At 47.4% G+C, this 27,422-nt stretch overlaps 2 protein-coding genes across 6 annotated transcripts in view; one reads left to right on the forward strand and one right to left on the reverse strand.

Annotated features, from left to right (window-relative positions):
• RMC1 (regulator of MON1-CCZ1) lies at positions 1-26,347 on the forward strand. Of its 5 annotated transcripts, none has more exons than XM_047793922.1 (20): positions 3-258; positions 1,112-1,188; positions 3,623-3,707; positions 5,201-5,257; positions 6,676-6,762; positions 11,697-11,837; positions 12,164-12,267; positions 14,223-14,312; positions 14,404-14,509; positions 15,610-15,721; positions 19,579-19,623; positions 19,843-19,896; positions 20,484-20,612; positions 21,072-21,178; positions 23,719-23,838; positions 24,149-24,226; positions 24,836-24,940; positions 25,028-25,096; positions 25,187-25,412; positions 26,182-26,347. In XM_047793922.1, exons 1-20 carry the CDS (start codon positions 157-159, stop codon positions 26,259-26,261), a joined length of 1,974 nt encoding a protein of 657 aa, XP_047649878.1. In that variant the 5' UTR covers positions 3-156; the 3' UTR covers positions 26,262-26,347. The 5 variants fall into 5 exon arrangements, with proteins under 5 accessions (XP_047649882.1, XP_047649878.1, XP_047649880.1 ...); XM_047793923.1 differs by lacking the exon at positions 3-258 and adding an exon at positions 3,414-3,493 and having other exon boundaries at positions 1,125-1,188; XM_047793926.1 differs by lacking the exons at positions 5,201-5,257; positions 6,676-6,762 and having other exon boundaries at positions 1-258; positions 25,311-25,412.
• The window catches only part of NPC1 (NPC intracellular cholesterol transporter 1), a 48,411-nt gene continuing 47,035 nt past the window's right edge, over positions 26,047-27,422 (reverse strand). The window contains exon 25 of the mRNA XM_047793921.1: positions 26,047-26,848. Within this exon, the coding sequence (XP_047649877.1) occupies positions 26,766-26,848 (83 nt within the window). The 3' untranslated portion in view covers positions 26,047-26,765. The remainder of the gene's footprint in view (positions 26,849-27,422) is intronic.

The following is a 27,422-nucleotide window of genomic DNA, read 5'->3' on the forward strand; positions in this document are numbered from 1 at the left end:
GGCACCAGGAAGAAGCCTCCAGGCCCTTGAGGTCACCACCTCCCCCGCTGTTCCCTTCGCCTCTGCTGCGCAGCCGGTCTCCCAGCGCCCGGTACCTCATTCAGCTTCACGCTGGCGGCAGCCTCTGGACCCCCCGCCGCTGCCGCGGCTCCTGCTATGGGCGAGGAGAACTACTACCTGGAGCTGTGCGAGCGGCCGGTGCACTTCGAGAAGGCGAACCCGGTCAACTGCGTCTTCTTCGATGAGGCCAACAAGCAGGTTGGACAGGCCCTCGCCTTGTTCCCCGCGCAGCGCCGCGCGCCCTGCCGTCTCCTCACCGGTGTCCCGCGCGTCGGGGCCGGGCGCCGGGCGACCAGGCCTTGGGCCTCCCCTGCAGTGCGGGCGCGGGACCCTCATCAGGCCTTTCCTGTGGGGTGGCCGAGGGACCAGGCTCCGCTGCGGCCGGGGCTTTCGCCCCCGAAGTGACAGCTCGGGTGGACACCCCCGGCCGCACCGACCCTGCCCCCCCCGCCCCCCCCGGCCGCTGTGGTCATCTGTTAGCAAGCTGATCTTTCCCCGGCGCCGTTTGTTGTCTCTTTGCCGTCCGTTCCCTTTCAAAGATTTAGATCCTCAGGTTTTCTTTATTACCGGAATTTAAAGGTAGGGGGATTAGGGTGGCGGATAAGCAGGGTGTGCCTAAGTGCATCCGCGGCGCCTTTGCAGAGACGGATTAAAACTTGCAGACTCTTCGGATGTCTAGTCACTTGTGATGGAGCATGATGATGTGAGACAATAGAATGTGTACATGTATGTGTAACTGGGTTACCATGCTGTACAGTAGAAAAAAAATTGTATTGGGGAAATAACAATTACACAAAACGAAACAAAACAAAAAAAACCCCCACCTTGCAGCCTCTGGACCAACCCGGTCTTGCCCAAGAATGGTAGCCTCTTTTGGTCTCTATTTCTTAAAATTCATGCCGACACCAGACATCTGCGATTGATACGTGCCCCGCGTTAGTTTAGTTGAACCAAGGTTGGGGTGTAGCAGAAATCATCATTACAGGTAGGTATGTGTGTCTAGAGCCTTTCAAAGTTCGAACCATTAAACGTTGCTGCTTTTCCCTCTCAGGTTTTTGCTGTTCGATCTGGTGGAGCTACTGGCGTGGTGGTTAAAGGCCCAGATGACAGAAACCCCATCTCATTTAGGTAACTATTGACGTTTTCAGGATATTTCTATCTGGGAACAAGATGGTGTGTTTATTTTTGTTTCTCTTTCAGAAAAAGGTTTTAAATGTTGTGCTTTGTCTTCCCTAAGAGATCTTAAGTCTGTGTGGCGGCGGGGGTAGGGGGGTGGGGTGGGGACGGAGGGGGGCATGGGGGTGGGGGGCACACCGCTATCTTTAGGAAGAGGAAAGCAGACACCTGCAGGGCAGTCTTGGTGGCATGCCCTAGCACTTCGTATGGAGTCCTTCCCTGTTGTTTTGGGATCCAGCTACACCAATGTAAGGCACCTACTTCCTGGCACTTGAAATTAACCATGCAGGCATTGATGTGTCTGTTTCCGGTTTCTTGACAAAGGAGGGCCTGCATTTCCTCTTTTGGCCCAGGGTCTTTCCAGAGTGTTTGGGACGCGGAGAAGATTTCTGGGTCATTGCTTCCCATGTCATAATGTATATTAAAATCTCAGCTTCCACTAGGCTGAAGGTGACTGGATGCCCCAGTTTATGCAAGTTGAACCAGTGTAATTATGAATAGCAGCCCCTTTCACTTTCAGCAATATCTCAATTTGGGTGATAAACTATCTGGTCACCTTAACCCTTGTGATTACAGAAGGGGAGAAAGTACAGTGTCGGCCCTCAATTCAGTGGTGACTTCGAAAACATTTTAAATTTGGCCCATGTTAATAGGAAGCAGTTTTTGAAGTAGAAAATGAATCAGGAGTTCCCGTCGTGGCGCAGTGGTTAACGAATCCGACTAGGAACCATGAGGTTGAGGGTTGGTCCCTGCCCTTGCTCAGTGGGTTAACGATCCTGCGTTGCTGTGGCTCTGGCGTAGGCCGGTGGCTACAGCTCCGATTAGACCCCTAGCCTGGGAACCTCCATGTGCCGCAGCAGCGGCCCAAGAAATAGCAAAAAAGACCAAAAAAAAAAAAAAAGAATCAGCTTCTTCTTGGCAAACACTGATCGCAGCCCCTGTGCTGGGCGCCAGGTATGTGAAGGCCTTTAGATTGCCTGGCCCCCTTTTGGAAAACTCATACCCTTAGTGTGGGAGGCTGGTAAGCAGACACATACTGTTTACTGTGGTAGATGTTATAATCGTGATCTGTTCAGATTGTGACTTCACAGAAGACATGGAAGTTTATCCTCAGGTGGCCTGGGGAGAACCACTACCCAGGAGGCTTTTTTCAAGCTTTGAGCAAGACTTGAAAGGGAGGATTCTGGGCAGAGGAGAGAGGAGGCTCCCAGATGGAGAGAAAAGGAGGCAGGCAGGCATCATGAGTTGTGGGGACCCCAAGTTCATGTAACTGAAGATTAGGTTTCATGCAGGGAAGGGGTGGGTGGTGCTGTGGCCATTGGCAGTGGTGGACTCAAACCTCTATGTTCTGCTGTGGAATTCAGTCTTTGTCTTGTTACTGAGGATAAAGTTGGGGCGTGGCACGGAGGTCACTCTTTGGGAAGAGCACACTGTTGCAGCATTGAAGCTTGATTAGTTGGGAATCTATCAGAGTCAGGATACTATTAAGAGATGGTTGCTGTAGTCTGAGCAGGTGCGGTGAAGACCAGCCTGAAGGCGGTGTAGATGGGCATCGACTCTGTGGTTGCTTGGGTGTGGAAAGTTGAGGCCATGATGATCCAGACTGGGGAGGCTCAGGAAGGCTTGAGCGGGGCAGGGACTCGGGGGGAGATACTAAATTTACCCTTTTTTAAAAACATTTATTTTGAATAGCTTTATTATGTTCTAATTATCATTAACTGCACATGTTTGACATGCAATTGATGGGTTTTGACATGGGTGTCCATGAAACCATCCCCACAATCAAGACAGTGAACAACTCCTTTTCTCCAGGAGTTTCCTCTGTGACCCATCCCTTGGGTTCCCCAGGAACGCCTGTTTGAGGCCCTTGTAAGACCCAGGGGGAGCCGTCCTGGGCAGTGCAGCCTGTTGGCTATTGGGCCGGAAAGAGTAGATACTTCTTTCAAAAGCGCTGCTGTACTTAAATCAAAAATAAACAAACAAATAGTTCACAGCTGCTAGCATCTCAAAAAAAAAAAAAAAAAAGAAAGAAAGAAAGAAAAAAGCGCTGATGTGAGGGTGATGGAGAGAGAGCAGCAGCCTGTGAAGGTTCCTGTGGGGGTATAGATTTATTTACATCTGAAAGGAGCCTCAGGTGAAAGTGAGGTCTCAATTCTTCAATCACTTGTTGTTTGCAGTTCTGTGGATTTCTCCAGCCACTTGTTGAAAAGGACTTTGTTATTTGAAAAGAGGTCTGACTGAGAGCTTCAGAAACACGGTTTGAATTTTCGACTAAGATTTGCTGCTTTCTGAATATTTAACTTGCCTTTTTTTTCCCTCACAAAATGATAGAAGCTAGAATGCAGTTAGGAAGTGTAAGCTCATAGCCTGTTCTTTCTTCTTAAAGGATGGAGGACAAAGGAGAAGTGAAATGCATCAAGTTTTCCTTAGAAAATAAGATATTGGCTGTTCAGAGGACCTCCAAGACCGTGGTAAGACATAGCTTTAAATATAGGATGAAGAAATGAAATTGACCCAACAGTGTAAATCAACTACACTTTAATAAAAAAAATTCAGATAAGAAGTAAATATAGTATGAAGAAACGGACATTAGAGGTACATTTGGAAGAGAATGTGCTACAGAATATACAGTGTTAGAGGAACCATTATTTTCTTTTTCTTTCTTTCTTTAAATTTTTTTGTCATTTGACCTTTTAGGGCCATACCCACGGCATATGGAAGTCCCCAGGCTAGAGGTCTAATCGAAGTTGTTGCTGACGGCCTACGCCAGAGCCACAGCAATGCCAGACCCGAGCTGCATCTGCGACCTATACCACAGCTCCCAGCAACGCTGGATCCTTAACCCACTGAGCAAGGCCAGGGATCGAACCCACAACCTCATGGTTCCTAGTCGGCTTTGTTTCCACTACGCCACAACGGGAACTCCAGGAACCTTTATTTTCCCTATCACAGAAGCTGTGGTTATGTTGTGTTGTATTTGAGCCTTTGGATTCTTGAAGATGAAAAGGACATTAGAATGGATAAATATTTATGGCCTTAGTTAGTCATTTTTGACTTGAAAGTTTTCTTAAAGTAATTTCGAACATCAGGCATCTTTTGTATTGATTGATAGCTAGCACCATTGATTATGTAAAGCCTGTTTTTTGTGGCTTTGTGAGTTAGCCTTACCTGAGTAACTCCTTTAATTCTCTTTCTCTCTCTCTTTTTTTTTTTGTCTTTTTAGTGCTGTACCCTCGGCATATGGAAGTTCCCAGGCTAGGGGTCGAATCAGAGCTGCAGCTGCCAGCCTACACCACAGCCACAGCAACACCAGTTCCGAGCTGCAACTGGGACCTAGGCCACAGCTCACAGCAACGCTGGATCCTTAACCCACTGCATGAGGCCAGGGATGATCTGCAGCCTCATGGATACTAGTTGGGTTCCTTAACCTCTAAGCTGCAAGGGGAACTCCAGTTCTCTCATCTTTGAGTGTTTGGCCTCACAGAAGCAGATATTCGAAGCTGGAGCAGCTTGTTGGCATTTGAACCTTCATAAATATTCACCATAGCCATTTGCAAAGTAGAGAAAAAGCTGTTGGAAGGAGACAGAATCCTGTTTCCTCCTGTCAGTATTAATTGCTAAAAAAAATGTGGAAAGCCGCTTGTAAAATATAGCAAGCCATTTTTCTGAAATGAACCATTTGAGGAATGAATTTTCAAAATCAGTTTCTAAACTCTAATGATATTTGGATTAACTCATTTTAAAAAATGGAATTGTCAGTCTGCTGCTGTTAATGGGCAGGTTGTCCAAATCAGTCTTTATTTTTCCTGTCTTTGGGTTTTTATCAGGTGTTTTTTTTTTCTTTTTTTTCTGATCACTTTTAAAATGTATTTGTCTTTTTTTGTTCGTTTGTTTCATTGTAGCCCAGCGTAGGGTGGCAGTGTGCTGGCCCATCCAAATTTCTCCTTGTGTGCATTTCTTTCAGGATTTTTCTAACTTTATCCCGGATAGTTCTCAGCTGGAGTACACACAGGAGTGCAAGGTAAGGGCTCTATCCTTTCCAGCTGGTGAGTGGTTGATGGGAGAGGCGGGTACTTAGTTGCAGAGGTGGAGAGTAGCTTGGTTAATTGAAAGCAGGACTTGGAAGCAGGTTGTGCTTGAACCCCGGGGCCGCTTTGACTCTGGACACTTCTTTTTAAAGCCCGTTTCTGGAGTTCCCGTCGTGGCGCAGTGGTTAACAAATCCGACTAGGAACCATGAGGTTGTGGGTTCGATCCCTGCCCTTGCTCAGTGGGTTAACGATCTGGCGTTGCCACGAGCTGTGGTGTAGGTCACAGAGCGGCTCAGATCCCGCGTGGCTGTGGCTGTGGCGTAGGCTGGCAGCTACAGCTCTGATTCGACCCCTAGCCTGTGAACCTCCATATGCCACGGGAGTGGCCCAAGAAATGGCAAAAAGACAAATAAATAAATAAATAAATAAATAAAGCCTGTTTCTTTGGAAGCTGGAAAGATGAATGGATGAGGAATTTAAACACGAGCCATGTCAGCACTTGGCCGTGGTGCTCCTGTCGCCCCTGCCCTTCTCCGCTGGGCTGGCATTTCTGGGTCAAACCCTGGAGTCCTTTCACAACAGCCTCTTCTGGAGTTTCTGGAAGAGGAGTTTTTCTTCCCCTTTCCTGATGACGTTTTCTTTCCTGGATCGGTGCCCCTTCGTGTCCCTCCTCTTTCCTCCCTCCTCCCGTCCTTCCCTCCACTGGTAGAGTCTAATCCATTTTAATTAGATTTGCTGGGTCCGGTGAACCAGGCAAGAGGGGGCAGCTCAGGGGGCGTCCTGGCAGCCCGAAAACCAGCAAAGGTGCTGGTGGATGGGGTGTGGATTCTTGCATTCTTGTGATGGTTTTGCTCATTGGGGTAGCACGTGGGTTCCTCAGCAGGGGGAGGCACTTCTGCCAAACACCCGAGCCCCCGGCAGACCTCAGGTCCTCTGTGTGCAGAGCCCGGGTCCTGGCCCCGCTGCCCTCCTGCTCCCAAAGCGGCTGTTCACCTCGTGACTCAGGGGCACGGCTCCAGGCCTCCAACCCCGTTTCCGGCAACGCCCACAGAGACTCTTTAGGCTTTTATACTTTCTTGCCGCCAGCTTTTATGATGTTTGACTCAGTGTCAGCTGTCCTTTGATTCCTAAGGGGAAAGGGTGATATCTGTGAGCGCTGGGCGGTTCCCTTTCTGCAAAACTCAGGCCTTTCCCTCTGTCCTGTTGACAGATTCGGGTGCTTTGGGGAGGTGTGACAGGTGAAAATCTAGGGACACGGTATTTAAAAGAAAGTTTCATCATAAATAATCAAATCTGGGTAACTTTTATTGAAGAGTGATATAAGCAGCAGGGTATTCTAAGCTTTTGAAGAGAGTTATACATACATTTTTCTTATTAATTAAAAAAAGTTATTCTGTAATTATTTTCAGACCAAGAATGCCAACATTCTAGGATTCTGCTGGACCAGTTCTACTGAAATTGTTTTCATCACAGATCAAGGAATCGAATTTTACCAGGTTCTGTATTTATCACTTACATCTGCTAGAAAAAGGTCTTTGACTGTGTTTGGTGGCCTTTTGAATTCAGCTCAGGATAGAGATTTTGAAATTCCAGCGCTTTAGTTTCTCATTTGGGTTTTTATTCTTTCTTCCTAATTGCAAGTAATACATGGCTTTTATAAAACATTAAAATGTTACCAAGAGAGATGGAAGGTAAAAGCCCCCCCATGGCCCTAGAAGTAACCATTCTGAATGGTTTTGTTCATGTTCCTTCATTTTTTCCTACATGCATACAAACATTCATTTATTTTATTTTATAAATAAATGGTTATATTGGAGTTCCTGATGTGGTGCAGTGGGTTAAGAACCTGACTGCAGCAGCTCTGGTCACTGCAGAGGTGCGGGTTTGATCCCTGGCCCTGCATGTGGGTTAAAGGATCTGGAGTTGCTGCAGCTGTGGCTCATATTCAGTCCCACGCCTGGGAACTTCCATATGTCATGGTTGTGGCCACAAAATAAACATTATTATTATTATTATTATTATTATTTGGTCTTTTTGTCTTTTTAGGGCTGCACCCATGGCATATGGAGGTTCCCAGTCCTGGGACTGAATTGGAATCTAATAGGAGCTGTAGCCACCAGCCTACACCACAGCCACAGCAACGCAGAATCCGAGCCAGGTCTGTGACCTCCACCACAGCTCATGGCAACGCTGGATCCTTAATCCACTGAGCGAGGCCAGGAATCAAACCCGTATCCTCATGGATGCTAGCTGGGTTCGCTAACCACTGAGCCATGACAGAAACTCCAATATAAAAATTTTTAAATGTTTATATTTACATAAAATTTGGGGGCTTTTTTTTTTTTTTTTTGCATAGCAGTGCGTGTTTGGCATCCTTCTGTGTTTTGTTCTGTGTCGTGTTCTACTGTGTGGATGTACTACAGTTTGACCAGTTCCTGCTGATGAACATTTGGCTTGTTTTTGTGACTGCAAACACTTCTACAGTGAATTCAAGCAGTCAGCAGGCTTGTAAACATTGCTTTATACTCTTAGGTGAGGCAGTTCTCAGAAGGGAAATCACAACCTAGGTATGAACATCTGAAAAGCTGAGCAGATATCACTAAATTTCTTCTGGAAGTTTGCATTCTCATTAGCAGTGTAGGAATCTCCATTTTCCACACCTTTGGCAGAGCTGGATGTTATTGGTCTGTAGACATTGGCCAGTCTGAGAAGGGAAAGCCATTCAATTTGCATTTTTCAGTATGAGGGAGATAAGCATCTTTTCATTTGTGTATTGTCTGTTTCTGTTTCCTCTTTTGTGAACTGCCTCTTAAAAAGGATTTTTAAAAATTGTGATAAAAAGCACCTGATATGAAAGTTCCCATCTTAATCATTTTTTTTTTTTTTTTGCTTTTTTGGGCCACACCCGTGGCATATGGAGGTTCCCAGGCTAGGGGTCTAATCAGGGCTGTAGTCACCAGCCTATACCACAGCCATAGCAACGCCAGATCCAAGCCATGTCTGCAACCTACACCACAGCTCAGGGCAATGCCAGATCCTTAACCCACTGAGCTAGGCCAGGGATTGAACCCATAACCTCATGGTTCCCAGTCGGATTCGTTTCCACTGCGCCACGACAGGAACTCCCCATCTTAACCATTTTTAAGTGTACAATTCATTAGCATTAAGTATATTCACATTGTTGTGAAGCAGATCTCCAGAACTTTCTCCTCTTGTAAAACTGAAACTCTGTGCCTATTAAACAACACCTCCCTCCTTTCCCCTTTCCTGGCCCTTGGTAACCACTCTTTTACTTAGTTTTTAGGAATTTGTCTGTTTTAAGGACCTACTTCATGTAAGTGGAATCATGCAGTTTATCTTTTTCTAATTGGCTTATGTCAGCATGATGTCCTCAAGGTTCATCCATGTTTCAGCATTTGTCAGAATTGCCCTCCTTTTTAGGGCTGAATAATATTTTAAACATACACCACTTTTTGTTTATCCACCTGTCCACTGATGGATGCTTGGATTTGCTTAACATTTTTTGGCTATTGAAATGATGCTGCTATAAACCCGGGCATGTAAGTATCCCTTTGAGATCATGCTTTCAATTCTTTTGAGTATATATACCCCAAAATGGGATCGTTGGATCATAAAGCAGTTCTTTTTTTTTTTTTTTTTTTGCTTTTTAGGGCTGCACCTGCGACATATGGAAGTTCCCAGGCTAGGGGTTGACTCAGAGCTACAGCTGCCGGCCTATACCACAGCCACAGCAACGCCAGATACGAGACCTACACCACAGCTCCCGGCAACCTCGGATCCTTAACCCACTGAGCGAGGCCAGGGATCGAACCCGCAACCTCATGGTTCCTAGTCAGATTCGTTTCCTCTGTGCCACGATGGGAAGTTCATGGCAGTTCTATTTTTAATTTTTTGAGGAGTTGCTGTACTGTCTCCCATGGCAGTTATGCCATTTTCCATTCCCACCAACAGTGCACAAGGCTTCCAGTTAGTTTCTCTACATTACCACCAACAGTAGTTATTTTCTGTTTCGTGGGTAGCAGTTATCCTGAGATGTTATCTCACTGTGGTTTTGATTTGCGTTTCTTTGGTTAGTGATGTTGAGCATCTTTTCATGTTGGCCATTTGTGTATGCTCTGGACAATGTCTATTCACAGTCCTTTGCCCATTTTTTTTTAAATGAGTTTTATTTTTTCCATTATAGTTGGTTTACAGTATTCTATCAATTTTCTACTATCCAGTAAAGTGACTCAGTCACACATACATATATACATTCCTTTTTCTCACATGATCTTCCATCATGCTCCATCATAAGTGATTAGATGTACTTTGCCCATTTTTTAAATCAGGTTATTTCCTTTTTGTTGAGTTGTAAGAGTTCTTCATATATTCCGGCTATGACCCCTTTATCAGATGGATGGTTTGCAAATGTTTTCTCCCATTCTGTAGGTTGATTATTTCCTTTGCACCTGCCTCTTCATCTTTTAATAAGTTTCAACTGCCTGACCTATTGAGAATGCTTCTGAGATCTCTATGTGGAGCCAGTATGGAGGGTGTTAGGTTTCTTTCAGTTGTTAACTTTGTTGCCCCATGAAAGCAGCTTAATCTAGAATGTACGAATAGGAGCTCCCGTTGTGGTTAACGAATCCGACTAGGAACCATCAGGTTGCAGGTTTGATCCCTGGCCTTGTTCAGGGGGTTAAGGATCTGGCGTTGCCGTGAGCTGTGGTGTAGGTCACAGATGTGGCTCGGATCCTGCATTGGCTGTGACATAGGCTCTGGCGTAGGCTGGCAGCTATAGCTCCAGTTAAACCCCTAGCCTGGGAACCTCCATATGTTGCGGGAGTAGCCCAAGAAAAAGGCAATAAAAAAAAAAAAGACAATAGAATGTACAAATAGAAGAGATTCACCTGTGTGAGAAAGTGTGCTACATGAATGTCATGGTGCTTTGCAGGTAGGGCTGTCCTCCAAACTTGTCTAGTGACCGTCAGAAAGAAAGAAAAACTCTACAAGGCCCATGCACACATAGAATTTTATACCTATCATAGCAAGGAAAGGATTGCTTGCTTTTTGGAAGGGTTCCCTGGAGCAGTCATTGAAAAGTGTAGCTTTCTGTTCTCTGTAGTAGAAAAGCGTACGTTCAGGTCAATGTAGATGGTCTTCAGATCTTCAAGAAATAGAGAACTCCAGCACATTTTTATCTTGTGACACCTGGATTATCGAGAGGCCTGCATCCCCCTGACCCTGACTCCCACGTCAGTTCTTCAGGGCAGTGTTCTGGGAGCGTTAATGTCTTGGGCGTTCCTTCCTGTATCAGAAGATTTAGAGTGTCTTTAAAATGTGCCTTGATTAAAAAATACTAGGTTAGTGTGCAGACTCATGAACCTGTCTGTTAGAAGAAGGGAGCCCCTTCCAGCCTCAAATCAGGTGGAGATCAGGAGGGAGGCAGATGCCGCAGGCTGGGCGGTGGCTGATTTGGTGCATGTGACTCCAGGGACGTGGGTGTGTTTTGACGGTTTCCATGACGAGTGAGGAGGATGCTGCTCCCCACTCTTTGGTGGATGGTGCCGGGGAATGTGGAGGCTCAGCCCGGCCCTGCAGAGAAGTGTCTGCCTGGGCCTTCACTGGATCACTGATGAGGTAGGTTCCTGCCTCTCAGAGCCTTATTTTCTCCCCTCAGGTGGGCCTAATGCTGCCCACCTCTCAGAGTGATGGCAGGGGTAAACGAGCTAAGATTTGTAGGCTCTCAGCACAGGGCTGGATAAGTGGTAGCTGTGATAAATAAAAATGGTATTTTTTCCATTTGACTGGGTTTTTTCACCTACTTTTTATTTTTTTCTTCATTTACTTTTTTACTTTTTTTTTTTTTTTTTGTCATTTTAGGGCCACACCCAAGGCATATGGAGGTTCCCAGGCCTAGGGGTCGAATTGGGGCTGCAGCTGCCAGCCTATACCACAGCCACAGCAATGCCAGACCTGAACCGAATCTACGACCTACACCACAGCTCATGGCAATGCCAGATCCTTAACCCACTGAGCGAGGCCAGGGATTGAACCTGCATCCTCACGGATACAAGTCAGATTCATTTCCGCCGAGTCATGACAGGAACTCCAGTTTTTTTCATTTACCTTGTCAGTCTTCAGACAGTTTACTGTTTTTATTTTTAAATTATTTAAAATTTTTATTTGAAAAATATTTATTTTTTACGGCTGCACCTGCAGCACATGCAAGTTCCCTGGCTAGGGGTTGAATCAGAGCTGCCGCTGAGGCTCACAGCAATACCAAATCCTTAACCCACTGAGCAAGGCCAGGGATCAAACCTGTATCTTCATGGGCTCTATGTTGGGTTCTTAGCTCAGTGAGCCACAATGGGAACTCCACATGTTGCTGTTTTTAAATGAAGGCTCTGTTTCTTGAACTTTGCTTTAGGTATTACCAGAGAAAAGGAGCCTGAAACTCCTAAAGAGCCAGAACATCAATGTGAACTGGTACATGTACTGTCCCGAGAGCGCCGTGATCCTGCTGTCCACCACAGTGCTTGGGAACGTGCTGCAGCCCTTCTACTTCCGGGTAAAACTCAGCTTCTCTTTAAAAAAAAAAAAAATCTGGATTTGCCCCTCCTGCCTTGTTCCTCTAAATTCCTAACTGGTTCAGTAACTTCTAAGGGGCAAGTTCCTCCAACAAGTGCCTCAGCACTTCTGACCACTAGAGGGCGCCCAGTACCATTCCATCACCGCCCATCCCATCACCGCCAAGACAGAGGCTTTGGGAACAAGCCCCTGGAACCCTGGAAAGGATAGAGAGATGGAGTGCGAGTGTATCCTTAAAGACTTGAGTGCTGAAACGTAAAAGAAGTTTAATGAGCTTTTGCTAAAACTTCTTCCTCCCCCAAACAGGCTGGCACCATGTCGAAGTTGCCTAAGTTTGAGATTGAATTACCAGCTGCACCTAAATCAACTAAACTGAACCTCTCCGAGAGAGACATTGCCATGGCGACAATGTATGTCTGTCCTTTGAGGGAATTCCTTCTCGTTATTGCTTTCAGTCATATCAGTAAGAGAAGTGTGTTGTAAGCGCTCCAGGGCTGCCTGGCATCTTTTTGACATTCTTTTTTGATTTGTTTTTGCTTTTTAGGGCCACACCTGTGGCATATAGAAGTTCCCAGGCTAGGGGTAGAATTGGAGCCACAGCTGCCAACCTATATACCACAGCCACAACAATGCCCGATCTGAGCTGTATCTGCAACCTACACCACAGCTCACAGCAGCACCGGATCCTTTAACCCACTGAGCGAGGCCAGGGACTGAACCCATGTCCTCATGGGTACTAGTTGGGTTTGTTACCACTGAGCCACGGATGGTAACTTCTCTTTTTAAATTTTATTGACTTTGTGATCTTAGGGAAGTTTTTTTCACCATTCTCGTCTGATAAAATGAGAATATTGAACCAGTTTATTCTTTAAGTTTCTTAGTTTTAGAATTTTTTTTCAAATTTTTTTCAGTCTGTGAGTTGAAGTTTAGCAGAGATTGTTTTTTAGCTAAAATATACTTGTTCTAAAGAAGAATATACTTTGTGTTTTACTATCTCGCAAATGTAGACCTGAATTATTTATATAGAAAGGTATATTTTCATCTGCAAATGCAGATATCTCAGTTTTAAAACTTATGCAAATATCAAACATAAAGTAGAAACTGATACAAAGAACCCCCTGTATACTCATAACCCTATGCCATGCATATCAACACTTTGCTCCTAAATTACTTCTGATTCTTCTGTATCCTAAAACATTGGTTTCCAAATATTAAAATTTTTTTTTTTTTTTTTAAGAAATTTGGAGTTCCCATTGTGGCTCAGTGGGTTATGAATGTGACTAGTATCCATGAGGATGCAGGTTCAATCCCTGGCCTGGCTCAGTGGGTTAAGGATTTGGTATTGCCGTGAACTGTGGTGTAGGTTGTAGATGTGGCTTGGATCTGGCGTTGCTGTGGCTGTGGTGTAGGCAGCAACTGTAGCTCTGGTTGGACCCCTAGCCTGGGAACCTCCATATGCCACAGTGTGGCCCTAAAAAGCAAAAAAAAAAAAAAAAAAAAAGCAAAAACGAAATCAGAGGTATCCTGGTTTAGAAAAAGAAAAAATGAGAACAGTCTTTGCAGAAGGACACCCTCCCCTTTGTCTCTTCCTTGTTCCTGGGGCAGGCCCAGCACAGTGTGAACTCCTGGGATAAAATGTGTGTGTGCAGGAACTGGTCACAGCCGCATTTATTAAAGGAGGCCTAACAATGGACAGTGATTCTGTTTTCCTGTGTTTAAGGGATATACTCATACAAAACTTGAAAATTGCAGAAAGTTAAAAAGAAAACAGACTTAGCATATTCCTCAAGGACAGGTGTTAACAGGAGTTTTTTTCCCCCCAGTAGCTTTGGACATTCTGCAGAAGTTTATGTTTTTCTTTTGCAAATATTGCAGTCAAGCTGTATTTAGTTTTTCATCCCCCCTTTTCACGTAACTTTATATAATAGGCTTTTTCTTTCTTTTTCCTTTTTTTTTTTTTTTTTTTTTTTGCTTTTTAGGGCCGCACCTGCTGCATATAGAAGTTCCCAAGCTAGGGGACAAATCAGAGCTACAGTTGCCAGCCTACACCACAGCCCCGGCAATGCCAGATCTGAGCCACATCTGTAGCCTAAACCACAGCTCGAGGCAGCACTAGATCCTTAACCCACTGAGAGAGGCCAGGGATCAAACCTGCATCTTCATGGATGCGAGTGGGGTTTGTTACCACTGAGTCACAACAGGCTTTTTTTTTAAATCTTAATTGCACTTTTTTTGTAAATATTTTTATTGGCTGTAGAATATCCCATGAAGTGACTAAGTAATTAATTGTGGCCTTATAACTCAGCACTAGAAGGGAGGGGTGTCAGAGGCCAGCTTGCCTCACGTCTCTCTCTCCTCTGATTAGATACGGCCAGTTGTACGTTCTCTTCCTGCGGCATCACTCTCGGACGTCCAACAGTACAGGAGCGGAGGTGGTCCTGTATCACCTACCACGGTATAGTCAATGCTTTCCTCCCTCTTTCTTCAATTTTAAAATATGAACAGAAGCTTGTTTATCAATTTTTGACCTTTCTGTCATCCAACAGAGAAGGTGCCTGTAAAAAACTGCACATATTGAAGTTAAACCGGACGGGGAAGTTCGCGCTGAACGTCGTGGACAACCTGGTGGTTGTCCATCACCAGGACACAGAGGTAGGCCTGTGGGAGGGGTCCTGCTCGAAAGAGCTGTGGCAATTGACGAAACATTCTGAGCAAAGATAGTGCTTTTGACACTCCAAGTTTGGGTCTTTTAGGTGGACATGGGTTTGGTTTTCTAGATGGTTTAGGAAAAACAGTGATTTCCTACCAGTTGATTAGGGTAATTAAAAACTCTTCTGGGGAGTTCCCCCTGTGGCTCAGTGGAAACAAACCTGACTCTTGTCCATGAGGATGCGGGTTCGATCCCTGGCCTCGCTCAGTGGGTTGAGGATCCAGCGTTGCTGTGAGCTGTGGTATAGGTCATGGACGAGGCTTGGATCCAGTGTTGCTGTGGCTGTGGGGTAGGTTAGCAGGTATAGCTCCAATTCGACTCCAAGCCTGGGAACTTCCATATGCTCTGGGTGCAGTCCTAAAAACGTGCGCGCGCGCACACACACACATACACACACACACTGCCAGAAAATAACACATGTGAGGAGATTGGACTTTGAAACAATTGTTTGGTTGAATCATCTAGGCTGGGAATTCCCTGCAGAGCCATTGTGTTATGTGAGCACGAGCTCTGTGCTTTGGGAATGTAGATGGTGGTGGTTTTGAGGCTTTGTGGCCCAAGAGAAAGAACTAGAGTGGTTCTGCTCTTTCTTTTTGGCTATACTCACAGCATGCGAAAGTTCCGGGCCAGGGATGGAACCTGAACTATAGCAGTGACGTGAGCCGTAGCAGTGATAATACCAGGCCCTTAACCCGCTAGGCCACCAGGGAACTCCTTGCTTTTGCTACATCATTAGCTGGGTGTCTGGGGGAAGACAAGCCCCTTCTTGCCTCTCAGAGTCTCGTGACACTGTAGCATATGAAGACTTTATAACTTAAAGTGAAAAGATCCTCTTATGTCACTGAAGCCCCTCAGGGGAGGCAAGTCCCCCTAGGCGGGAACATCTGTGTGCCAAGGGAAATGTACAAGGGAGCTGTCACGTTACGCAGAGTCTTCCTTAAATGAGACTCTGTGATCTGAAAGAGCAGCTGTGAGGTCAGGAGGGGCACGGATCCAAGGGGGGCTTGATCGGGCCACACAGCCTTGCCTTTCTCCCCCTCAGACGTCGGTGATATTTGATATCAAGCTGAGGGGGGAGTTTGATGGCACCATTACCCTCCATCACCCGGTGCTTCCAGCTCGGTCGATTCAGCCCTACCAGATCCCCGTGGCAGGTAAAGGGGAGGCTCGCTGCGGGTGGATGGAGGGGGGAGCAGATACAGGGCTTTCCAGATCTGTTTGCTTTGGTAGGGGGTGAATCTGTGGTTTTTAATATGAAACATCTATTGATTCCAAAGCTAAAATTGTGTTCTGTGAAAAGCGTTTTTATGAGAGGAATGAGTCTTCACTTAGAGAAAATAGAATGATTCTCTTCTCTGAGCCTTAGAATGGAGAATTGCGGTTACCCATTGAAGCTGGATGACTCTTTTAATGGTGGAGAAGCCCTTGACATTTCTGGTCATCTGAGCTCTGTAACCCTGAGGTTAGAGGTGGCTGCTTATGGCTGTTATTTTAACCAGGGATCACTTTCCTTATCTTCTTGACATTCTGTGTCATAAATGCTGCCTTCTCTCCCGACATAGTAAGTGCTTAATGCTGTGGTTCTGAGGTTATTCTGAACCGGTCTTCCCACCCAAGGAGGTGGCAGGAGGAAGTCAGAGAGGAGACAAGGTCAAGATTTCAGAAGGAGAGAAAGAAACCATTTGGTTCCTTTTGCTTTATCCCAGGATAATTGATTTCAAAGTAGAACTCAAATAATACTTTTTTTTTTTTTTTTTTTTAAGAGGAGATTGGAGTCTAGAGTAAGCTAGTTGAAGTTTCAGTGTGTAGGAATTCCCATGATGGCTCAGCAGAAAGGAATCTGACTAGTATCCCTGAGGATGCAGGTTCAATCCCTGGCCTCGCTCAGTGGGTCCAGGATCCGGTGTTGCTGGGGGCTGTGGTGTAGGTCACAGATGAGGCTTGGATCTGGCATTGCCATGGTTTGGTGTAGGCTGGCAGCTGTAGCTCTGATGCCACCCCTAGCCTGGGAACCTTCATATGCCACAGGTGTGGCCCTAAAAGCCAAAAAAAAAAAAAGAAAGAAAAGTCTGTGTAAACCATAATCAGAAGGTATACCTTTTTTTTTTTTTTTTGCTTTTTAGGGCCAAACCCACGGCATGGGGAAGTTCCCAGGCTAGGGGTCTAATTGGAGCTACAGCTGCTGGCCTACACCACAGCCACAGCAACGCCAGAACCAAGCTGCGTCTGTGACCTACACCACAGCTCAAGGCAACGCTGGATCCTTGACCCACTGAGCGAGGCCAGGGATCGAACCTGCAAACTCGTGGTGCCTAGTTGGATTCATTTCTGCTGCGCCACGATGGGAACTCCAGAAGGTATATGTTTGAAACTCTGAGAGAAGTGTTTCCTCCCCTTCCCTCCTGCCACACCTGAGGCATTTGGAGGTTCCCAGGCTAGGGGTTTAATCAGACCTGTAGCTGCCAGCCTATATACCACAGCCACAGCAGTGCTGAATCCAAGCCGCGTCTGCAACCTACACCACAGCTCATAGCAATGCCGGATCCTTAACCCACTGAGTGAGGCCAGGGATTGAACTTGCAACCACATGGTTCCAGGTTGAATTCATTTCTGCTGCACCACGATGGGAACTACTTTCTTTCTTTTTTAAAGACATCACAACTTAATTTTACATTGTCTTGGGCCACATCTGTGGTATGTGGAAGTTCTCGGCCCAGGGATCGAACCCACGCCCAAGCCACTGCAGTGACAGCCCTGGATCCTTAACCCACTGAGCCACAGGAGAACTCTGGGAGGAGTGTTTTGTTAAGCACACCCATCAGACAGCTTTGGTGGGTTGGCCTCGCCTGCACTCAGGATGTCCCCTTCCCTGTCCATGTCCCAGGGAATAAGCAAATCAGGCCTTGGCTCATAGTTTAGCCTGCCCACCCAGTCTTGTCATCGGATCAGCCAGAAGCTGAGCAGAGTTTGAGAATAAGCTGCAGTTGACCCTCGAACAGTGGGGGCTAATCTGCATATAATTTGTGGTCTGCCCTCTGTATCCAAGCTTCCATGTCCAGGAGGTCAACCAACCACAGATCGTGTAGTTCTGTGGTTTTTACTACCGAAAGATATTCCTGTATGAGTGGATCTGTGTAGTTCAAACCCACCTTGTTTCAGCCTCAGCTGTAGTTCTCATGTTTGATGAGGTCTCTTGGCCGCCTCTGTTCTTTCTAGCCTCTTCCTTTTCCCACATAGTGATGTTAATATTAAAAGAATAGATTGTGTCAAATGATTGGCTTATGTCTGCCGCCCACTAAGCATGAAGGTAACAGCCGGTGAATTGGGGGAAAAACAGCTCTAAACATTGCAAACCCTCGGCTGTCTTCCAGTTGTTTGGGACCCATTGGAAGGCAGTCAGGTTCTGATTGGCTGGCGGGTCAAAATAAACCCAAAAGTTAATAAGAATTCAAGGGTCCATATAACTCTGGGCTTCTAGAGAGTGAGTCGGCAAAGGTTTTGGGGGGTTAATGACTTTTGTTTTTCCTACTGAACTGTGAGCCCCTTGTAGGCTTCTAGCATCTTTGCATCATGTCCACCTGTGCTGTCACAGGTATGCCATCAGGAAGAGCTTGTTGGGCTCTTTTGAAAGATGAGACCCTCAGCTTTGGAAAGAGCCAGCCACCCTCATTTATCCTTCTGGTTTTGGTCTCTTCCAACAGTGGCTCTCCATCTGCCTACACATTAGGATCCCCTGGCGGTGGGGGCTTTCAAAACTAAAGCCACTTGGTTCTCACCTGAGAGCATAAGTCCACGTGATGGGCAGCCAGGATCAAGGCCCACGTGTAAGATCTTCACTCACAGGTTCCAAATGCAGGTGTTCTTTGCCTTTGCTTGTCTGACCTGGACCTGTCCTCTATTCAGGGGTCTGTTCAAAATTCCCCACCTTTTCTTTTTGGAGTTCCTGGGCCAGGGATCAGATCTGAACCAGAGTTGACTTGAGCCACAGCTGCAGTAACGCTGGATCCTTAACCCACTGTGCCGGGCCGGGGATTGAACCTGTATCCCAGTGCTCCCCAAATGCTGCCGATAATCCCATTGCACCGCAGCGGGAACTCCAAAAAGTCCCTCCTTTTCTAACCAGCCAGTTAAAACCTATCTCCCGGAGTTCTCGTTGTGGTGCAGTGGAAATGAATCTGACTAGGAACCATGAGGTTGCGGGTTCAGTCCCTGGTCTCACTCAGTGGGTTAAGGACCCGGCATTGCCATGAGCTGTGGTGTAGGTTGCAGATGCGGCTTGGATCCTGCGTTGCTGTGGCTGTGACATAGGCTGACAGCTGCAGCTCCGATTGGACCCCTAGCCCGGGAACCTCCATATGCCTTGGGTGAGGCCCTAAAAAGCAAAAAAACCTATCTCCCTAGTGTATCTGGGTACCTGGAACAGAACTAGGGATAGTGGTGTTTAGTTTGCAGGCTGTTTCTCAAGTTCACTGAGCTCCATCCTCCCCATCCCCCACATGAGCAGTGTCAGTGGTCGTTCTGAGTCCCTGTCACTTGAGGATTTGGGGGTCTGTTTCCCAGATGAGATCTCTGCCTGGACCTACTCTGAGCAGTGGAGAATTGAGCTAATTATTTAGATAATTAAACCACAAGATACCTTTATTTGGAATAGTTTCAGTGAATCATCTTGAGTATGTGATTCTGAATCACCCAGGTAAACTTCTCACTTCTTTAATGCATGTGTGTGAACGAGGGGGAGTCATTTGGTTATTAAGAAAGAAAATGCTGTGAATGGAGCCTTGACTGCTTTCCCCTTTTTGGCAACATGTGTTTATGGGTTGTTCTTGACGCCCCCTTCCTCCTTGTAGGTGTGTTATCAGTGGGATGTGATAGTTCATTTCTTATTTAACTACAGTCGAATGAACGTTTACTGAAGGCTTTAGAGAGACTAGTGTGACATTTCCATCCCAGCGTTGGCAGCGCTTTCTGGCTACGTCGCCAGCCCTCGAACACGTGTCTTCTCCGTTTGTAGGTCCTGCTCCTGTGACCAGCCAGTCCCCCGTCCCGTGTAAACTTTGTATCCTTTCCAAAGGCATTGGCTGGTGGGGGCAGGGGACCGCTGTCAACCCCTGCTTCCGCTGGGGTCTAAGGGTGGTCCCAGCCCCCACCCCCATACCGGGTCAGGGCCAGGCACCGGGATGGGCCTCAGCAAACGGGGCGGGGAGTGTGCGGATCGGAACTGGGTTCGCCTTCTATTTGCCTCTCTTGTCGGTTTAGAATTTCCTATAATGTGTAGATTCTTCGTCCTGGATTGTATTTCAACCTGACATCATCATCAGCGCCAGCCAAGGTGGGTCAGGGACTCGTCCTCTTAGAAGGCCGTGCACCCTCGAGGGGTGCAGCTTGGGGCCCGCCCCGGGAGGGTGGAGAAGGGGACCCCTCGGATCATTTCCAGGGGCACCTTCAGTTCCCTCATGGAGAATTCCCAGTTGCGAAAGGCACTGCTGGCCTCCCCAGCAGTTTGGGTGTCAGGAAACTCGTGGGCTGGTGGACTGATGAGTTCTGGGGTTCCTTTGGGAGCCTCAGGAGTTCCCTTTTGATGGTGAGCCAGTGCCGGAGCACCTGGGGCTCAGGACTGGAGTCAATGCCCACGTGGACCTTTTCCTCCCTTCAGGGTTAAAGGGGGTCAGGTGTGGGGGAGGCGCGGCTCAAGGCTCGTGGCCCCAGGTTTAGTAGCGCCTCTGTTGAGGACGTGCAGGGTCACGAGTTTGGCTGCCAGGACTGCTGATGCCAGGCGTGTCCTGACCTCCGCCGCCACCACCTGCGCTCTGGTTAGTGGGAAGTGGCCAGGACTGTGTTTGTGGCAGTTCCCCCATGAGCCACCTTTGGGGCTTTCCTTCTGGTTCACGTCACACCGTTTGCCGCCCCTTGATCCAGGTTACCTCTGGAACCTGCAGGTGAAACTTCAGCCCATAGTGAACCTCTTGCCAGATAAAGGAAGACTCATGGACTTCCTCCTGCAGAGGAGGGACTGCAAGATGGTTATTCTGTCTGTGTGCGCGCAGAGTAAGTGGGTGGGACCTCCCCTGTGCTGCCCACTGGGACATCGGCCACGTTATTATCTTGTCTGCAGCTTCCGTCGTCACTCGAAGGGGGGTCATTGAACCCCCGGGAAAGGCTCTTAAGTACGAAAACGACTTGTAGAGACCTGGGTGGAAAAGACTAACACAGACCTAAACGTGGGCATGTGTGAGGGTAGAGCCCCCCCCGCCCCCCGCACTGCCCCCTGCAGCTTGAAAACAGAATCTAGGTCACTCATGACATTTATATTGATGAGGAGACCTTCTGACGCGTCCACAGCTGCTTTAGTAAGTAACCAGTAAGGGCCGGTGAGCACCTTCTAGGTCCCATGTCCCCCAGCACCCGGCGCCCCTTGGGGATGCGTCCCTTCTCCCACAGCACCGTGCTGGAGTTCTGACCTTGACGCCCAGTTGGCCGACCTGGGTGAACCTTGCCTCCTTCCAGTGTTGACCGAGTCTGACAGAGCCACGCTGCCTGTGATAGCCACTGTTTTTGACAAACTCAACCAGGAGTATAAAAAGTACCTGGACGCTGAGCAGAGTTACACAATGGTAAGTGGCATATCCTGCGATGAGGGGCTTCACCCCACTTGCCAGGGGTGTTTCCTACGTGATGATAATGCAGGATTCTGGGGGAACGACACCACTGAGGTTCGCTGTGTGCCAGAGGGGAAGGTGGCCGTAGTGGGCCAGCAGTAAATTCAGAGTCCCTACCACCCATTAGCTTGAGGCTCAATGTCACTTAATGCCGTCACATTCTTTTTTCTAGTCTTTTATTTATTTTTTGTTAAAGTATAGTTGATTCACAGTGTTAATGCCAATTTCTGCTCTTCAACAAAGTGACTCAGTCATATGTGTATATATATATTCTTTTTTAAATATTATTTTACATCATGTTCTGTCCCAAGAGATTGGATATAGTTCCCTGTGCTATACAGTAGGACCTCATTGCTTATCCATTCTAAATGTAATAGTTAGGAGTTCCCATTGTGGCACAGTGGATTACGAATCTGATACAGTCTCTGTGAGGATGCAGGTTCATTCTCTGGCCTTCCTCAGAGGGTGAAGCATCTGGTGTTGCCACAAGCTGGTGCGTAGGTCACAGATGTGGCTCGGATCTGGTGTTGCTGTGGCTGTGGTGTAGGCCGGCAGCTGCAGCTCCAGTTTGACCCCTAGCCCAGGAACTTCCTTATGCTGCAGGTGTGGCCATAAAAATAAAGAAGTAATGGTTTTCATCTACTAACCCCAAACCCGCAGTCCACCCCACTCCCTCCCCCTCAGCAACCGCAAGTCTGTTCTCTGTTTCTGCCTTGTAGATAGGTTCATCTGTGCCATATTGTAGACTCCACATATAAGTGAAGTCTTTTTCTGACTTGACTTCACTCAGTATGAGAATCTCTGGTTACACCCACATCTTATTCTATTTTGTCTTTAATCTGTTTGATCTTGTACGTAGGTAGATCCTTGGTCTGCCTTTATTTTATGGATAAGAAAATCAGTCTCCATTTGCAATATTTCCTATATCTTTCTGATCCAGAGCCTATACTTGTAAATCAGAAATATAATCACATTTTGCCATGCCTTCTTCCTTTTCTTTTGGAGGTAGTAGCTCTAAAAATAAGACTTTCCTGGCATTTGCTCAGGATCCCCTTAGGATGTGATGATTAAATACGAACCCAGTGTAGGCTCAAGTGTTTGTCGCAAAGGGCTGGTCAAAAGTAACATGGCTTCTTAGCAGGTTCTGCTGTACTGTTTTGTATTGTATCTTTTGAAGCTGGAAAGAAAAGTTCAGGACAAGTGGGATGAATTACTTTACTCCAAGGATCTGAGTAGTCCGAAGGCTAAAAACACAAGTGGTTTTAAACAAGAACAAAAAAGCCAGAACTCCCCTCCCTTTTCGGCTACTCAAGGACATCGGGGCTGATGCAGGCTGCTTGCAGGCCACTTCGGGGCACGTGTGTTCCTGGCCTGTCAGACACAGGGAGCGGGGGGCCAAGCTCTTCCAGAGCTGTCTTGTTCTTCCTGCTGGTGTCCTGGGCTGGGGAGGCAGGTCTGGTCCTGAAGGGCAGCTTCAGGGCGTCCCTTCTCTGCGGCTCTCAGGCCATGTAAACCCTTGCAAGTTAAGAGTGGGGTCCATCAGCAGCACCACCAGACACTTGGAGCTTCCTGGAAATGCAGGTTCTCAGGCACCCCTCCCCCCAACCTTAGAAATTCTGTTAATGAAGTTGGGTGAGGTATCAAGATCTCCTCACAGAGCTTTCCTACTCAGTAGAGGAGCCTCGCTTACCAGTTAAAAATCCACAGATGCTCATCACACGAGGTGTTCACTCACTGTAGGATCTGGGCTTCATGAAACAGATGCTGTAGCCATTTCATTTTTATTAGAAAACAAATGCTAGCTAGTTTGTGATTAAGAAAAGTAGGAAGATGCTCTATAGTCCAAGGAACTATAACCCAGTCACTTGTGTTGGAACATGATGGAAAATATTATGAGAATAAGAATGTATAATTGGATCACTTTGCTGTACAGGAGAAATTGAAAGAACACTGTAAATCAACTATAATAAATTTTTATAAAAAGGAAGAACTTTAAGAATTAAAAAGTCTTGAGAAAACTATGACTTACACTTTTTTAATTCCAACTGTGAACATGGGTGTGTTTTGCTTTTTTAGGGCTGCACTCACGGCATGTGGAGGTTCCCAGGCTAGGATTGAATAGGAGCCACAGCTGCAGCCTACACCACAGCCACAGCCACGCAGGATCCGAGCCAGGTCTGCAACCCATGCCACAGCTCCTGGCAACCCCGGATCCTTAACCCACTGAGCGAGGCCAGGGATCGAACCTGCAACCTCATGGTTCCTAGTCGGATTTGTTTCTGCTGCGCCACAATGGGAACTCCTGCTGGTGTATTTTTAAGATGACTAGTTCTGACCTCCTGAACCCCTCCCCTGCCAGCACAGGAAGGAATTTTGTCCAAATAGTGAAATAAGTGTCATCCTCACAGCACCTAGGAACTCAGTCCTTTGGGGTTACCTGCGAACACACTGTGACCCCGAAGCTGACTGAGATGGAGCTTGGCTTTACCATTTAGGCCATGGAAGCCGGGCAGAGCCGCAGCAGCCCGCTCCTCAGGAGGCCGGTGCGGACCCAGGCGGTGGTGGACCAGTCTGACATGTACACCCACGTCCTGTCAGCGTTCACGGAGAAGAAGGTGGGCAGGCCCACCCCCCATGTGGACTGAAAGTTTCCCCAGAGAGAGATCTTATTTGAAGGGAATTGGGGAAAATGAGTCGAACTTGGAACGGGGTTAGAGTGACCGGGTTATCTGGGTGAAGACCAAATGCACATGGCATCTGCTACTTAGGCGTAAACCTGATCACTGACCTGGCGGGTTCTGGTCAGATTTGTGCAGAACCAGCCAAGAGCCACCCTGGAACCTGGGGATGTGGTAGGGGTGGGGGATGAACAAGCAGTGACACTTAACCACCTCTGCAACCGTGTGTTACCGTTTTTCCCTGTAGGAGACGCCTCATAAGTTTGTGGTAGCTGTGCTCATGGAGTACATCCGCTCTCTGAACCAGTTTCAGATCACAGTGCAGGTACTTTCAAATCAGCACCTGTGGGCCCGAACTGGCGGAGCAGGGGCTGCTTATTAGAAGTACTGGCAGCAGCTTAACAGAGATGACGGTCGCTCATGCCACCAGGGTCTGCACGCCTGATTTAGCCCCGGATTGACCTTCCTGATGTGACCTCGTGCTCTTAGGTGGAGTCAAACCCACTTCTTAGTAATGGAAACTCACCCATGCATTAGAACAGCCTGGTCCTAGATGCAGCTTGGATCCCCTGTTGCTATGGCTGCAGCTCCGATTCAACTCCTAGCCTGGGAAACTTCTCTATGCTGCAGGTGGGGGGGTCTAAAGAAAAATTCTAAGTTCCTCTTGTGGCTCAGTGGTTATGAATCCAACTAGTATCATGAAGATGAAGGTTCAATTCCTGACCTGGCTCAGTGGATCCGGTGTTGCCGGGAGCTGTGGTGTAGATTGCAGACCCGGCTCTGATCTGGCATTGCTGTGGCTCTGGAGGAACCTCCATATGCCACGGGTGTGGCCCTAAAAAGACAAAAAAAAGCCCATCCCCGTCCTCACAAACCGAGCCCCTCGTCTGTCTAGTTGAGGGACATGGCAACCATCTCTCCCTCTGTGTCTCAGCATTACCTACATGAGCTTGTCATCAAGACGCTGGTCCAGCACAACCTCTTCTACACGCTGCACCAGTTCCTGCAGTACCACGTGCTCAGCGACTCAAAGCCTCTGGCGAGTACCACCTGCTGCTTACTTTTGTGACTTCAAGTTTGACCTTCCAACATATTACGGTGAATCTAATCTGAAAGTGTCTTTCAGGCTTGCCTGCTGTTGTCCCTGGAGAGTTTTTACCCCCCTGCTCACCAGCTGTCCCTGGATATGCTGAAGGTAACGCTGATACCTCTGCGTCTTAAACCAAGGAGATAGCTCTTCCTGTTGCCTGCACTGACCTGGATTTCTCTTTCTCCCTCACTTCAGCGCCTCTCCACAGCAAACGATGAAATAGTAGAAGTTCTCCTTTCCAAACACCAAGTGTTAGCTGCCTTAAGGTTTATCCGGGGCATCGGTGGCCATGACAACATTTCTGCCCGCAAATTTTTAGATGCCGCAAAGCAGACTGAAGACCACATGCTTTTCTACACTATATTCCGCTTCTTTGAGCAGCGAAACCAGCGTTTGCGAGGGAACCCTGGTTTCACCCCAGGTGAGGCTCCCGCTGCAGGGGAAGAACTCAGGCAACCAAAGGCTCCAACAGCAACGGGAGTGCACTGGCACCTGCGTGGGTGGAGGGTGGGGCCCGAGAAGCCTTTCTGTTTGGAGAATCCTTGGGTTCGTTTTTAAACAACATCTTGTACCAGCCCACGCCATCGTCAGCCTGTTGTTACTGATAGCAAGTGGATTCCAGGTGCTGATGGCATCTGAGTTCTGTTCTGTGCCGGGGCCGGGGTGTGTGTGGGGGGGGACGGGCGGGTGTGGTCCAGGCCCAGCCCTGACATCTATCTGGTCCTGGAATGTCCCTTTTTGAAGAACTGGAACAGGGCAGGAAATGGCTGCTGAGGGCTGTCACTGACCTGGGGCTCGGTGGCCAGAAACGATGGCGAATCACCCTCATCTCCCCAGTTATGAAACCTAAAGCACCCTCTTCCTCAGGAAGGGGAAGGAGCCTCCGCCTGTCTCAGGGCTCCCAGCTGCTCGAGCTCAGCTGGTGCAGTGAGAGGGCGCCGATCACCGATCACCACGCTTCTCTGCCACCTCTTGGAGGAGAGCGCGGTTTGCTGGGGGCAGTGCAGGTCGAGCAGTAAAGGCATGAGCTACAAAGAGACAGGACAACTGAAACGTTTAGGAAAACCAAGGGTTTTATGAAAGAAAAATAAGTTAAAACCCAGTATCCACGTCTGCGAGCTGCAAAGGGTTCATTCTCTTGTTTTCCTCCGTTCTTGGCTAACAGATGACATCTGTATTTTCCTTGACAGGAGAACACTGTGAAGAACATGTTGCATTTTTCAAACAAGTTTTTGGAGACCAAGCTCTGATGAGGCCTGCGACGTTCTGAGGTCATTTGCTAGTTGTTTTTTATATATATATAAAATGTGTACAAAGTTAATTTATTGCATTAATAAAGCTCTTTAAACTACAAAATGTTGTAATAAAGTATATCTACGTCACCCTCGAATGTTACTAAAAATACGGTGTAGAACTTGTGATGGCTTACTCCTAAAAAAGGAGAGACATTGCATTGATTGGCCTTTAGAAAGTGTCAGTGAGCAGACGGGCGGCCTTCCTCGCGTCCCTTCCGCTTGCCCGAGAACCAGGCCCCGCTGATGGAGAACCGGCAACTGCTCCAGTGCCCTGGGGCTGCCTCTGGGTTCAGTAATACTGCTTCACAAGTCAGAGTGTGCGTTCCTGAGTTTAAAAGCGCCGTGGCCGAAGCTGCTGCTGTTAAAGAGCCGGATGGCTGCTCACAGCCAGGGTTCAGCTGAGCCTTGACAACACAGCTACCGTCCAGTGAGTGGTAAACGGACCAACTCGCAGACAAGCCTCCAAAGCCTGGGAGGGGCTAGAAATTGAGGAGCTGTTCTCGCTCTGTACCTTTGTAGTGCTCTTGAGTGGCCAGACTTTTGGCTTTATTTATCGATGGTCCTGTGAGGGATAAAAAGAATGAACTTTGGGATCACTGCTTTCAGAGGAAAGGAGATGGTCTTACTGCAAGAGAACTTCCTATTCCCCAGAGATTAAGAAAATGAGGCGTTTGGGTTTTTAATGTATTTTTCAATGCTTCAACTTGGTTATAAAGCTATAAATCAAGCAGATCAGGGCTGTTCTTTTAACTACAGGTCTTGATACTGAAGTAAAAAGATCCTAAGGAGAGCTCCAAATTAGAGACGAAGCGCAGAGGCAGCATTTTGCTCTAGGAGCAAATGGGATAAAAGCAGTTTTCGGGTACTGCTGGGCGGCCGCGGCGGGGGCTGCTGTTCCACTGTCAGTGGGAGGGAGCCTGGGCCACAGACAAACTCACTCCCAGTCTGATGACATCGAGCCTCCCAAAAAAGCATCAGCAGTTTCCTAATGAAGCAGTCTGGACAATCACGAAGCCCTAGCAATGTATTTCTCTTGGAATTTTTTTTTACTTGGTGTTATCACATGACCAGCATAAATAAGTTTAAATACTTCAAATGAGGCTATCATTTCCCTGCATATCATGCTTCCTTCATCC

Source organism: Phacochoerus africanus, chromosome 8, assembly GCF_016906955.1.
Source record: "Phacochoerus africanus isolate WHEZ1 chromosome 8, ROS_Pafr_v1, whole genome shotgun sequence".
Lineage (NCBI taxonomy): Eukaryota > Metazoa > Chordata > Mammalia > Artiodactyla > Suidae > Phacochoerus > Phacochoerus africanus.